Raw genomic sequence first — 15,106 nt, 5'->3', positions numbered from 1 at the left:
GAGGACTGGCTGTGCTTCTGGGATGTGAGGGTTTGCTCTTTACTCTTGAGTGCTTTTAAAGGGACCTGGAAAGTCTTCTCCCTGTTCGGTTTTCCCAAGGTCCTTCATGTGGTTTTGCAACCACTCCTGGGTTATTTGTGAGGGTGGCAATCAAGGATTTTGACATTTTTTTAAGCCTCATCTTCCCACCTTGACATCTGGCCAGGATAGGATGGTTCAGGTTTTCTCTCACAATGGTTCCAGGGAAAACTAATTTTGAGTCATTCTGCATATGCCAGTTCCATCTCTTAACATACTTTTGAGTTCGGTTATCATAACGGTATAACATAAACTGATCCAGGAGTGAGTCTCCCTTCCTGATTCTTGGGCTGAGATGCACTGGTAAAAAAGTGACTCTGGGGGCCAACCCGGTGGTGGGTGGTTAAGCTCACTTGCTTCACTTCAGGGGCCTGGGGTTCCCCTGTTCAGATCCTGGGCACACATCTAAGCACCACTTATCAAGCCATACTGCGGCAGGCGTCCCACATAATAGAGGAAGATGGGCACGGGTGTTAATTCAGGGCCAATTTTCCTCAGAAAAAAGATGAGGATTGGTAGTGGATGTTACCTCAGGGCTAATCTTCCTCAAAAAAAAAAAAAAAAAGTGAATCTGGCCTAGAGACAAAAATAAGACCCACAGGAAAAAGAAAAAGATGCCCTCTCAGGGAGGGGGAAGGATAACTAACAAACTGTGGTCCTTGCTCAAGAAGACAAAAGATTTCCTTAATTCTGCAGGCCCAGGATGGAGCTCTGCCAGGAGTCCCTCAGCAATCGAGGAGACAGAAGGGTCCAACAGGCAGTTGTCAAGGGATCTTAACAGCTTGTGTCCTCTGTCCCCATTCAGTACCCACCTCCCCTGACCTCAGGCTCTGGAAGTGCTCCAGACTATGACAAACTGTTGGGGAAATAAGATCAAACAGCACAGACTTGGAATTTTCTGAAATATGACTTGCTGTTTACTAAAAAATCTGCCCAGAGAAAGAAATGTGGGTGAATCTTTACCAGCCTGAAGTCAGGTGAGTGATTCACCTCAGTTCATAACACACCCGTTTCCTTTATACATGAATACATCCCAAGATCCTAGCCACCCCCAAGCCTACCTGAAAATATGCTGAGATCTGGGAACAAGCACCTTGTATTCTCAAATAAACTTACTGTATACATTTGTAAAGCAATTCAAAAAGTTTGAAAATGGGAAAGCAATAATAAATGAGGTAAAATATCCATTTGAAAAAAGATATCAATGTACATTTTGAAATCAAGAAGAATCACAGTAAACAAGGTAAAGGATGCACACGAAAGGAGACTTGCCTATTTGAAAAGGGAGCCACAGCATTTCTTCACTTTTTACTTTTCAGAAAGTGACAAACTTCTTTGAGCAGGACGGTGGAAGAGGGCTGATTTCCCTCATCCCATTAGGAGAAAAACATCTGAATTAGTACACAATGATACACATAGCAAGGGCCAACTTGTTCCAGAGACAGCCAAAGTTTTTCTCAAATTCCCTTTCCTCTTTTTGCTATAACACAACCAGCACACTTTTCTGCCTCTGCTTCCTTGACTGCACATGTTGCAAATGGTCAATTCTTGTTATTTGAGGCAGTTATGTTCTATGAAGGCATCATGAACACTGAATGAGTAGAGATGGAACCACTAGTTGAATATTCTCCGAGAGAATACAGAGGGTCAGATTCCTACAAACCTCTGGTCACATTTTTGTCAAACCATCAATATAATATGTTGTTGATTCATTAACATTGAACTCACAGCCAAGAGTATTGTAACTCATGCCTGAATAAAGCTTATCTAATACAGGTATTTTCTCCTTAAGAAACATCAGTGGTTTGAGAAGCAGCTATAACTGGGGAGGGTGGTGGTTTTTTTGGGGGTGGGATTAAAAAAAACAAAACAAGAAAGAAACCTCAGAGCTTTCTTGTGCTTATGAACACTAGACAGCACTTCAGCATGACATTTGGAGGCCATTTAAAATAACAAAATCACTAACAAAAAGCACGAAAATGGGAAAAAACACGGCACTAAGATCACAGCAAGGACACTTATTTACAGTCTGAGAGCTGAAATAAGAAGGCACCGTGTTGCCCTGTTTGACCTGCTGGGAACATGGGCCTCGGGTGACTCAAAGTTTTTGCTACTCTGTGTATGTCCAAGAACGACATCAAAAGGACTGTATTGATTTGGGGGTTACAAATATATTTTAGCAAGTAGGCAGACTGGTAAATATGAACTGTGTGAATAATGAGGATGGACCCTACATAAGTTTCCATTCCTTCACTGTGATTGAGAGGCACAGCTGCCTCAAGTGGGCAGTCACAACCACAGCTGGGAAGCTGGGAAGAGAACCCAGTCTCAACTGCTACCTCTAAATGCTCAGTGAGCTGCAGTAACATGACAACTAAAATGGCTAAGATTTAATAGACATCACTCAAGAAATGACTAATTCATTTCACTTTAGTTTTTATTTTATTGTAAAAACATGAGACGGGATGACAGGGTACGTCAGAACTAGGTTCATGTTCCCTTTTGAGGAAGATTTGTAATTTATAATCTTCTCAAATGCCTATCAAATTTATTCCTAAATATCTCAACCAGAGTTTATGTTTTTTCTTTTTTTGAGGAAGATTAGCCCTGAGCTAACATCTGCTGCCAATCTTCCTCTTTTTTTGCTGGGGAAGACTGGCCCTGAGCTAACATCTGTGTCCATCTTCCTCTACTTCATATGTGGGATGCCTGCCACAGCATGGCTCGACAAGTGGTGCATAGGTCTGCACTCAGGATCCGAACCAGTGAACCCCAGGCTGCCGAAGCAGAATGTGAGAACTCAACTGCTGTGCCACCAGGCTGGCCCCACCCAGAATTAATTTTATCATCTTTTCAAACTAAACAAGCAAAAAACTGGGTTCATAATTTATATTTACTTGTCAATTTTTCCTATATTAAACATCTACCATAGTTTAAACCCATTACAGCACTTAATCCTGCCAAACAAAGAACAGTTTATAAAATCACCTCCCTAATAGGGAGCTGCCCTTCTGGTTTTCTTCCTCTGACTAAACGAACTTGATGCTTAAGATTTCCCACTTTGCACTCCAGCAGTACTAGTGCTATACTCCATATTCCAGATTTCTTATAGAAAAAGGAATGTACGCTTTTTGTATTCTTTCAGAACAGGGTTGAGAGGCAACATTACCTACCATACTAGGTACTTTCTTGCACGCATGGACTACTTGACTGTACCTAAGTCCACTTTTTTCAAATCACATATTAACTCATGATCAATGTATGTTCCATTAGAATAAGATTTCTTAAACGAGAGTTACCAAAAAGGCCTTCAGGGGTGGGGGTGGTGGACAATGAAGGTCCCCATGTTGTGAGTACCAGGACTTTTCTGAAGAGAAAACCATAGCTTTATCAGACGTTCAAACAGGTCTATGATCTTCTATACCTCCAAAATTTTAAGAATCAACTCACTGGTTTCTTTTACTTTATAAAACTTTAATGCGTGGCACTATTCAGTGTAACTTGACATCATTCAGTATATACTCCTGTTCTCCAAAGTTCTGGCACCTCCGGCAAGCTGTAATTTTATAGACAGAGCCAGACACTTTCATTCCACTTTTATACTTTTAGTATACAATTAAACATAACTATTTCTAACACTTAAGAGATTTCAGGTATTGTCAAATATATCTGAATTATGTCTTAACCCACAGTACTTCACAAAATTCATGATTTTAAATAAAGGGAAATTAAGCCATATCTGAATTTCTAAGTCTTCTAAATATATTAAGGTGGTAGTACACTTGTAACAGTTTCAAAATTATTGGAAAGTATGTCATTTTCTTGAAATGAACTTGGCGTAAAAGGCAGCAAAGAGGTCCTTATAAGGAGTGTCCGAATCTGACTTGGTCAATGGTATTCGGCAAAGTTGGCGAAACCTAGGAGAACGCAGCAGCAAGTTCTGTGAGAGGCCCATGAAGCTGGAGCATAACCAGTAGAGAACAATCGACTATAAAAAGAAGAAAGGACATGAATGTTAGCACCTTTCCATTTTCCAAGGACACCAAGGTCCAGAGACAGGCAGGCAATAAAAAAGAAAATTACAATCTCTATAAACAGAAGCACACCAGGACTCATCAAGACCTGCTGACATCTGTGACAGGTCTAATAGACGGGTAAGAAAGAAGGTTGAAAGGAAAACCAACAAGTGAAGAAAAAGCAAAAGCGGAGGGATTCATGATAGAAAGTGGATGACAGAGAGCAGCTCCCAGGCAGAGGCCTGAGGGATTTCCCCTCCCTTCTTTAGCAATTAAGCACACGTTTTCCTTAGCGAGAGCCCTGACAAGCTGCCGTACTGGAGGTAGGGTACTAGGGTCACAGCCATTTATAATGACAAACTGAGCCTCCCTAACCTCATTCTCCTCCACATAGTCATCTATCTTCCAAATTTTCCCCAGTGACCAGTTTCTAAGCGTAGTCAGGAGTGCATTATCTCCGCCTCTTTCTGAGACAAAGAGTCTCAGCATTATCTTCGACTTTCTTTTGTATTACCAACCAGATTGATTTATTTAGGTCAGTGACTAAGTTCTGCAGCCTCTCAAAACCTTCCCATACATGCATCTGCTCCAAAGTCTCCTTTGGCATCAGAAGGCAAGCAGGCCCCAGGGGCATGACCACGTGGTGGCTGAGTCTAAGTCCTGGAGTCAAACTGCATGAGCTTGAATTCCATTCACTCAACTTTGAGTAAGTTATTTTTCTTCTGCTTGAGTTTCCTCATCTGTGAACCAGGGACAGAACGGTACCTACCTCAGGAGGCTGCTGTGAGGAATAACTGAGACAAGTCACGTAGGGTGGTCAGCACAGAATGGAACCCATAGTAAGCACTTGTATTTGTTCTTGAGCATGTTTTTAGGGGCAGAAAGTATCGCATTCTTGAAGGGAGACTAGCAGAGTAGTTAAAAGCAGGAACCAAACTGCCTGGATGTGTTAGGACTCTGCCACGTAAGAGATGAGTGACCTTGGAAGAGTTACTTAACCTCTCTGTGCCTCAGTTTGCTCATCACTGAAGTGGAGATTACGACAGCAACTACTTCGGTACATTGTTGGGAGAATTATATGAGTTAACATATGTAAACCATTTAAAACAGTGCCTGGCACAAAGTCAGCGTTGAATGCATAATAGCTATCATCATCATCTGTCTTAGCCACTAAGCAAAAAGTACCCTGAGCCCAATTACAGCAGACTATAAGCTGCCTACTAAGAATCATTCTTCCTCCTTAGTAACAAAAATCCTAATTTTTAGCTGGGTATACCGTCATCTTAAAAAAAAAGACTACTTCCCAGCCTCTTCTGCAGTCAGGTGTAGCCACAGTACTAAGACATAAGTGCAAGGTTTGGTAGGATATCTGGCAAGCCTCCTTAAAACGGCCTGACTGCACCTGAAGTACCCTCCACCACTCCTGCAAGACGACAAGCTTCAGCAGCCGTCAGGACCATGCTGTGGCCCGAAGGAGAGACAATGCAGGCTGTGGATGACAGAGCAGTAAGAGAGAAGCAGGCTGGGCCTCTCCCGTCCTCAAGGAGCGGGCACATCAGCTCCACACGCAACTGCCCAACTCTGAATTTCCTATATTGGAGAAAATAAACTTTTGGGGATTTAAGGCACTGCTTTTTAGATCTCTGTTACTCATTTAGAACCCAACTGCTCATGAAACTTCACTATTTTATTTGATCTGGTTTCCTCACTTTTAAGTGGCATTATTTCTCCCCAGAAATGTAGTGAATCTGTACTGTTCTATTCTTACAGGGTATTTTACAACAGTACTACTACATGAAAAGTACTATAATAAGCACTTGATGTCATTTCATTAATTCTCACAGACATTAGGATGTCTATTTTAGAAATGAGAAAACACTGTTTTATACAGGACCAACGACAGTATTATGTCCAAGGGACAGCTTTAAAAACACATTTTTGATGCTGAACACATACTGTTACAGATTCCTAAGACAAGTACTATAAAGCACTTCTATATATGCTGATATAACCCTAACTACCAGCAGCAAATGAATTCTACTTTATGGTCTATGTGTTGGCTCTGAGCAAAGACAGAGATATTCCTGACACAGCTTTTGCTCTCTTAGCACTAATATCCATGGGAAATAAGCAAAAGCCTAAAAACATGAAATAAATGCAAACATAACTATTTCTTTTTCTATTTCTATCAAAGTTTAATTACATATAAATGGGGACAAATGTTCCTATCTCATGCAGTTGTTATGAGGTTAAATATCATTACATATGAACCCATATGGACTTGGCACAAAGTTTTGTTTCTTTTTTAAGTAATAAATTCCTTGGCCCAGTCTATGTAGACAGAAAGAACTCAATATATCAACTAATCAAACAGAGCAAATACTATGTTTATAGTACTGTGCAAGGTACATTGCAAGACTTTTTTCAAAAAAAGGGTGAACTGGTATTTTAGTTTAAATTAAAAAAAATAGAATTTTTTTAATTAAAAAAGGAAAAAGGAGTTTGATTTAGTAGGAGAGTCAAGATACATTCACATAAAGGAAGATTAACCAATCCCAAGAAATACACAAGTGTCACTTGGCGATACAGACAGATCAGCTACTATGGAAACTCGGAAACTAGTAAGGCATCGAGCGGTGAGAGGAAGCTCAATAGCAGAGGCAGAATTGCAGCCAGGCTAAGCTAAGAACAGAGAGGAGTCAGCACACGCTACACACAACGCTGGTGGTTACTCACTGAAGGTAGCGTCGCAGCAACTGGAATAATCAACACTGATACCGCACGGACAAAGTGTGTAATATACGTCTGAAAACGAGACATTCCGATTTTCTGCAGAGCAAAAATCTGAAGGGGTAGAATATATACATATACAATGATTATGAAAATGCATATTAAATTAGATGAGCTTTAAAACACAAACCGATTTTTGACTGGCCTCCACCTACATTTTAATAAAAGTAAAAAAAGTTAAAAATAAAACAGATAAATTTATATGGTTGATCATGTATCTTTTAAAAAACTCATGCAGAATTCTTAAATAGAGCTTTAACAGCAATAAAGAAGAGATTCAGCTATATTAAATAGAATCATAGCATAATTTTTACATGTCAACGTGTTTTTAAAGATTATCTGTAAGACTACAAGTCCCTTCAAGACAGGCATTATGTATGAATCATTCCCCTTGTTTCTTTGGCACCTAAATACAGTGCCCAGCATAAAGAAGGAACTTAATAGATACCTCAGGTTTTGGTATGGCTCCATGGAATAAGGGGAAGAATCAAGGCTAGGCAAGACAGTAACAACTTATGAATTACCTATTTAAGAGCCAGCACAGCGTAATGATATGAGCATAGACTCTAGCCTAACTCCCCAGGTTCACGTGACAACCCTGCATTTAGTGGTTATGTGACTTGCGCAAGTTATTTAACTTTTCTGTGCCTTACTTTCTCTACCCTTAAATGAAGGTAATCAAAGTACCTACATCAAAGGATTACTATAAGAATTAAATAAGTTAATTCATGTAAGTTGATTACAATAGGGCCTAGCACACGGTGTATGTTAAGTAAGAATAAGCTTTTATTAAACTTGTGCATGCTGGGTCGTTAGATAGTGTAAAGGAAAGACTTGAGGACTGACATTAATTCATTGTGACCTTGTGTTTATCATTTCCTCCTTTCTAACAAATAGTCACTAAGTACCAACCACATTCACAGAAGTGTGCTAGGTGCTCTTACAGAAACATATTTAGACTACACATGTAGGCTTTCTTCAAGAAATTTTCACTCAAGACCTTACAGTATCATCTACATTCTTCTCGTCTGAAAAAATAAGGGGTGTATCAGATTTCCCAAATAGAGACCAGCAGACATGAAGTCTGTGAGATCTCAAGTGATGTAGATCATTTCTAAGGTTTCTTCCAGTTCAGAGTCTATGCTCTTCTCAGAGTCTGAGAACAGCTCTTTATGAAATTAAAGGCATGACTCCCTTAGACTGTTGAGTAAAGCAGCATGGGATAATGGTAAGCCATGGTTGAGAGGTCAAATTTTACATGTGTAAAGAAATTCTATGACTTTTCTAAGGTCATATAGCTAAAAAATGGCAGTCAGGTATTGACTGTGTTCCCTGCCTACAAATTTACATACTAAGCATATACACAAAGCACCAATCTATTGTGGGAATAAAACTATACTGATTAGGCATCTTAATTACTGTCTTTATTGGAAGCGAACCACAAAACTGTATGTATTCAAGTCATATAATTTTAAAGCTGACAGAAACTTTGGAAGCATTCTGACTCAGCTCTCATTTTAATTATAAGCATTCTGACACTGAGGGGTTAAGGAACTGGCCTAAGACAGACAGACAGTTTGTCAATGGCTGATCTGTAACCAGAAACAAAGGAGTCTCAATTCTAGCTCAGAGCTACCACCGCCAACTCAAACACACTGATATCTGATGTCAGAACAGCAACAACAAAATCCCAATGATTTAAATGGAAAACAAATTTCACTTAAAACCACTGACCTCTACTATTAATAAATTGATGACACCAACGGAGACAGGCAGAATCCACGTGGAATCCAGTGCAGTGAGGTCACGAAACCACAGGACCCCACCAGAAGCTAGCTGCTCCTGGACAGAAAAACCTGCTGAGACAGTTTTATAAAGAAAACAAAAGAATTTCTAAAAATAGCGGAGGGAAATACACAAGACATAACTAGTCTGATAATTCCAAGAAGGCGTCCCTCAAACTAAAGACTTGCATTGGTTTTATTCAGCTTATTTTGATTCCACAACATAAACTAGTCCCTCCTGTATTGAGAAAGAGGCAGGCAACTTTCTATAGCAAACAGACGTACAGAGCCTAAAGATATGCGGCAGTAATCTTTTAAGATTTAAATTTAAATAATTATTTCTCCATAGGCTGCTTTCTTTCAAGTCTATTTAGATTACTTTTTGGTTAGAAATGCCTTCAAATGAAAATAAAAAACAAATGCTTTAGTTTATATCATTTCTTAATGTTGACATTTATAATCATGAAAGCTTTTTCTGGTCTCTTAACTTTATAAATGGAAAAATTCTTGGCCATGAAACTGAATTATGGAATTATAAACCTGATTTCATTACGATCTCCAAGAAGCAGTATTACTAATGTCCTTCCCAGATTCATTTGTTTTCTCAACACAGCTAATTTACTTATACTTAATATTTTAAATTCTACACCCTTAGAAGGAAGACGGTAAAAGTATTCTACTTATAAAAAGCATGGGAGGTTGTTTTTTTCTTTAGATGACAAAGACAATGTTAGAGAACTTATTTGGGGGAAACAAACTTCTGTAATAACTACCTTCTGAACGTGCCGCCCCTGTGCTAAAATTCCGGAGAGCAATAGACATGAAGATCCACATTGGAAGCTGGATCCAGACCAGAACAGTGGCCTTGAAAGGGTGGCAGTTGTCCCGAACATACAGCTCTGAAACAAGCCTCCGCATATTCTTTAGATAAGTGAGCCTAGTTTGAAAGAAGAGGGGAAAAAGGGAAAGGAGAAAATGTCATTTAACTACAGTCATGTGTTGCTTGATGGGGATACCTTCTGAGAAATGTGTAGATAGGTGATTTTGCTGTTGTGCAAACATCACAGAGTGTACTGAAGGGGAACAAAATTTGCCACTCCAAAATATGTCTCTTTCATATGAGGAATACTTTAGGCTGATTATTTTTAAGAAACAAAAGACCCAAATTTCTTCCTCTTACCTCCTCTTTAACTGCCTAAAAGAATTCAGAGAAAACACTTGTCTCAGGAGGCAAGCCATCACCTTAGCACAACGTGAACTAGAAAAGCCTATTTGTTGGGCTCCCCGCTCTGTGTTCTTCTGTTTCTGTGTGGCCAAATGTGTGCTTTCCAAATGTTTGTTCCTTTCCACCTACCTGTGAATTGCCTTCCTCACCTTTGAAGTCTCCGACTCTTCCCACTCCCAATATCATCTTTTGTCTTTTGCTGAGGATGGTATTTAAGGTGAGGGCTTCCGCCATTTTGGTGAGTTACTCAGTTTTCCTGAGTTTCTCCCACGTACGGTCATACATTGCTTAACAAGAGGGACATGTCCTTAGAAATGCATCATCAGGTAATTTCGTTGTTGTGTGAACATCACATAGTGTACTTACACAAACCTAGATGGTACAGACTACTACACACGCAGGCTGAATGGTACTAGTCTTATGGGACCATCACCATATATGTGGTCCATTGTTGACCAAAACATCATTAGGCAGCGTATGACTGTATTAACCGCTTTATACCCATAGCACAAACATTCTCATGTTGTGGTTATTAGCTAAAAGATTTGTGTACAATTTTTACTTGTCACAGGCTGTATTGAGGGGCTGCCTAAACAAACGGCAAGTAAAGCCTTTCACTGAAAATTCTCTAGCAATGTTCGCAAATTATATAACAATTCAATAAATCTGATATTGTCAGACTACAGGCTTTGTGCCTGGTAGTCTTTGGCCAATTAGACTTTAACAAGGGAAATTTCACTACTGACATGGTATGTATAACCAAGATTTATACCAGAAATACTAAAGGTGAAAGCACATTTTACTCAAATCCCTCCACTCCATCCAAGCTCACTGACTTGATCCCTGCATACATCTTTTGAAGCAATGTGATTTTGTACTGAGTATGCTCTTGGTCTGTCAAAATGGTCTCTATTCTTCAATCAACTCTTTCATGAAGATTTTCTTAATCTATTTCTCTGTTAACTATATTAGTTATTCCTGTTCTTAAGTCCTACTTTCTAGACTACAGTCTCCTTGAAGGTCAAGTGTTGGGTCTTATTTATCTCTAAATCTTTTTTTTTGAGGAAGATTAGCCCTGAGCTAACATCTGCTGCCAATCCTCCTCTTTTTGCTGAGGAAGACTGGCCCTGAGCTAACATCTGTGCCCATCTTCCTCTACTTTATATGTGGGATGCAGATGTCCACACCCAGCATCTGAACCAGTGAACCCCAGGCCACTGAAGCGGAATGTGCGCACTTAACTGCTATGCCACCTGGCCGGCCCCTCTAAATCTCTTGTAGCATGTTTTGTAAAAAGGTATGCATTCAACAGGTTTGCTGAATTTAATCGAATTATAGTGTACTGAATTAAGACAGTACCACAGACATTCCACGCTCTTTGTAATTTAGCCTCTGCCTTCTCTTCCAACTTTATCTCTTGTTACTCCTCTACAGATGCCTGTATATTCTAGTGCCTGAATGACTTAGGTTATCCAACAATCAGACTTCTACATTAGTATGCCTTTGGAAGTTATTATATCATCTGTGTAGATAACCCACTTTCCTGGCTGTCTACATCACAAATTCCCTTTCACCCTTCAAGACTAAGCTCCATTGAAAATGCAGGAAACCCTCAGATGTGTCTTCCTAGAACACCACCCATCTGTATAAGGATGTGTCTGGACAATCATCCTGCTCGTGCTGCACAAGCAAGTGCACAGTCTTGTCTAGGCTGGATTCATAACCCAGGTGAGCAGCTACTAATCTGTTCTTTTGGCCTAGAGCTGTAGTTCTCAGATTTCTCTGATCACTAAAACTTCAAAACTATAGGTTTGCCAACTTTATTTTATTAAGTAAAGACATTAAGCTATCACGATGACTTTTTTAAATGTAAGGTCTTTTTAACACTAAATAAAAAGGGAGGCAATTTCGGACTGAAGATAGTTGGCAAATTTACACCTATACAGATAAAAATATATAGATAACCATATATATATATATTACATATTCATAGTAAAAAGCCCTTATTTTTCTCATTGTTGTGAACTGGTGAACACTCTGTCACAGTCCAGTAAGGATAAGAATTTGGGAAACTAAGTAGTAGCTTAGGCTGAGTGAAGAAGGAAGACATAGAAGAAGTTCCCAGTGAATGAAGGCAAGCATACAACTGCAACCTGGTCAAGCACCCTTGGGTAAGGGCTCTCTAAGAGCCCAGACACACACCTACAGAGGGTAACCACAGTGGATGGACAGCACAGTGGCTATCCAGTTGCTCCCACCATGGCATTCACATTTGCTACCTCCCCATTTGTGTGGGCTATTGCCTGCTACAACTTTTACAAAAAGGCCAAGTTTATAAATAATCTATATCATTTGTTGACTAAAATCCTAACAGACTGGCACAGTATCTTCATCCTGTGAAGCGTTCCCTGCAGCTCCACGATGACCCAACTCCCTGTGCATACCTTATTTATAGTACTTAATTCAGTCATTATTTGATAACAGGTCTTTTTAAGTAGGCTGGTGTCCCTTAAGAGCAAGGAACTTACTCTTCTTATCTGTTTCTCCATTTCTTTGTTTTCAGTCCAGTATATAAAACTATCATGCCACATAAACTTAATAAAATATTAAAGAGTAAAAAGAATTACTTTGCTACGAAAGCTACAGAACACCCAAACCTATAATTAACATCATCACTTACACATTATATATACATTCACGGTCTTATATGCATAGAATCAGCTTACCTGGCAACTCTTTTGGACCACCCCAACTGATGTGCACGAACTGCAACTTCTTGGTTAAGACACCTTGCAATGTTTTTTATTTCTGGCTGCAAATTTTCCACCTAGCTAAAGAAAAAGTAGAATTTGTTATGCGCACATAAAGGATCTTTATTCATAACCACTCATAATTTTACTCTCTATTCCCTCAACTCATTTAAAAATGTGGTTTACTGATCATGCCAAGAAACTTTAAGTCTAAGCATAACATGTTTGTTTGCGTAAGAGATCCTCAGATACAACCAAATTCAAATTCCAGCTTCTACACTTAGCTGTGTGATCTTGGGTAAGTTACTTAACCTCTGAAATCCTGTTCCTTCATACATAAAGCTTACAACAGTGCCTACTCCACAGGGTTATTATAAGGATTAAATGAAAACTGCACCCTGCACTTTAATGTTTCATCCCTGGATTTACCAGTAATGGAAACTGAGAAAAGAGAAGTATATTAATTAAGAGGCTTTAATACGCTCTGTGACAGCCACAGAGCCACAAAAAATTTGCCGGTATTTCTGTCCCGTGTTAATTTTCTCTGTGAAGTAGCTCACTGCCTTAACGGTGCTGATGATTCCCTTCCTGTGCCGTTTCCGGGTTTTCTTCCCCAATTATAATAATCTAAAACCATGAAAGCCATTACTTTTGAAGTTTCATATTTGAATAATACTTTGCTTTCAAAGCACTTTAATCCTATTATCTGATTTCATGCCATAACATTGTGAATTAGGCCAGGAAGATATTACTATTCTGATTCCACAGAAAAGATAATGAAGCCCCGAAGGTCAAGTGGCTGCGACCAACCAGACACAGGCTTGTAGGTGGTACGGCCTGAATAAGGAACCAAATTTGCAAATTGCTAGCTTAGTTTTTTCCTACGGAGAAAGATGAGCTGGAATACTTGGGGAGGAAAGATGCTGCAGACATACAGGCTGTTAGAACCTTTAAGAAGGTAATTTTATAGGTTTCTCCAAACAATTTCTTCCGGTACTGATTCCTTTATTTCTCTCGTTCTCTAACAGCAAGCTTAGTAACTACTTATGCTTTGAGCACATACCCAGTAGGGTAAACGAAATGACAGGTACAAGTTTCGCCAAACATCTATTTCGCACATCCAATGCTAGCTAAATTTCTTAGCAATAAAGTGGTCACGATGATTAACACTAAGCACACCGGAAGTATGCAGGGATCTTAAGCCACTGGTAGACGTCAACCAACCCTCCCCGGAGACGGAAGCGCAGGGTCCACGCGCGGGTCGGCGCCCCTCACCTTGGCCAGGATGTAGTGCTGATAGGCGGCCAGGGGCAGGGTGACGGCGCCGCGCAGGGCCACGGTGGTGAGAAGGATGCTGCCCCACCAGGGCAGGCCCGTGGCGGAGTGCGCGCCGAGCAGCACTTCCTCTGCGCCCTGCACCGGCGCCGACCTGGCCAAGGCTTCGTACCAGCCACCCTGGCCGCCCGGGCCCACTGCAGAGACCGACGCCACTGCCCACAGTGGCAGAGCGGAATGCTTGGCGCAGCCTGTTGAGGCCAGCGCAGCCGGCGGGCCCCTGGCCCCGAGCTGCAGGGAAGGGAGCGGCCGCAGCCATCTACCGCCTAGCCGGCACAGCATATCCGCGGCCAAGGCTTAGCCCGGGGCGCGGTGCTCATAGCCTAGCAGCGCGCACCGCTCTGCTGACGCCGCTACGCGCATGCGCGGGCGACCGCTGGCGTAAGGAGGACGCGCGCCTGCCTGCAGCCACCATTCACCTTCCTGGTCAAGCGAGCGACGTCTTGCGTCGCACTGGGGATGACGCAAGAGAGAGGGAAGTTCCGCCTTTCCCACGCGGCACTGGGCAAGCCTACTGCGCGCACACGGAACTTTCCCGCTGCTGGCGTGGAGTCGCGAAGCTCGCTGTTGCCCTGCGCCGGGCGGGGCGTTCTCTAGGGAGCGCTCGCCTTGGAAAGTGCCTTCAGCGTGTGCTCTTCCATTCTTTTTCACTTAACCTCCTGGCGTCACTTGTAGTAGGTTAAGCTTGGTGGGTGGTTTTTGTGACTAGAGGTAGTTCCCCACCTCTTTACGTGCACTCTGCTTCCGTTAGAGATTGAGATTATACTGCCAAAGAGTCAAATAGGTTGCTGAAATGCCAGTTTGTAGAGAGGCATGTGTTTGTGGCCAACCCGAGTTTTAATTAACTACCTTCAAGCAGCAGGCATAATTCAGTCTGTGGTATAAAGATTTAACCGGCTCATCTGTTCCAGTTAGCATGTTCAAGCCCACGTGTAAACTGAGTTTCCTTCAATATTTTCTCTTTCATTAGAAATAGCATATGAATGGCAAAGTACTATATTCTGACTTAAGGGGAATAATCACTAGCAGGGTGGTGAATACTTTACTACTGCTCACATGTACCCCATAGACTTTCAGGAGCCTGAACAGCAACATTAGGTGTCTTCTGGTTAAAAAGAATACGCAAAG

General features: G+C 41.0%; 1 protein-coding gene across 3 annotated transcripts; it reads right to left on the bottom strand.

Moving 5' to 3' along the window:
* Positions 1-2,863: 2,863 nt before the first annotated feature.
* Positions 2,864-14,369, bottom strand: LOC124237661 (cytochrome c oxidase assembly protein COX18, mitochondrial). Of its 3 annotated transcripts, none has more exons than XM_046657591.1 (6): positions 13,919-14,369; positions 12,620-12,720; positions 9,442-9,605; positions 8,619-8,749; positions 6,831-6,938; positions 2,864-4,066 (listed from the first exon to the last, which is right to left on the bottom strand). In XM_046657591.1, the coding sequence occupies exons 1-6, from the start codon at positions 14,258-14,260 to the stop codon at positions 3,893-3,895; spliced, it is 1,020 nt and encodes a 339-aa protein (XP_046513547.1). In that variant the 5' UTR covers positions 14,261-14,369; the 3' UTR covers positions 2,864-3,892. The 3 variants fall into 3 exon arrangements, with proteins under 3 accessions (XP_046513547.1, XP_046513548.1, XP_046513549.1); XM_046657592.1 differs by having other exon boundaries at positions 2,865-4,066; positions 8,619-8,743; XM_046657593.1 differs by having other exon boundaries at positions 2,865-4,066; positions 8,619-8,740.
* Between the last annotated feature and the right edge of the window lie 737 nt (positions 14,370-15,106).

The sequence above is a fragment of the Equus quagga genome, chromosome 3, assembly GCF_021613505.1.
Source record: "Equus quagga isolate Etosha38 chromosome 3, UCLA_HA_Equagga_1.0, whole genome shotgun sequence".
Classification (NCBI taxonomy): Eukaryota; Metazoa; Chordata; class Mammalia; order Perissodactyla; family Equidae; genus Equus; species Equus quagga.
Note: the sequence above shows the minus strand (reverse complement) of the source record. Positions and strands in the feature narration are given on the sequence as shown.

What these genes read in the sequence shown, in the direction of transcription:
- LOC124237661 (XM_046657591.1), bottom strand. Translation starts at nt 14,260, where the DNA reads ATGCTGTGCCGGCTAGGCGGTAGATGGCTGCGGCCGCTCCCTTCCCTG. An exon ending in AGCACTACATCCTGGCCAAG is followed by an intron (nt 12,721 to 13,918) that starts GTGAGGGGCGCC and finishes TTCTTTAGCTAG; the next exon opens with GTGGAAAATTTGCAGCCAGA. An exon ending in AGGGGCGGCACGTTCAGAAG is followed by an intron (nt 8,750 to 9,441) that starts GTAGTTATTACA and finishes TTTATAAAACTG; the next exon opens with TCTCAGCAGGTTTTTCTGTC.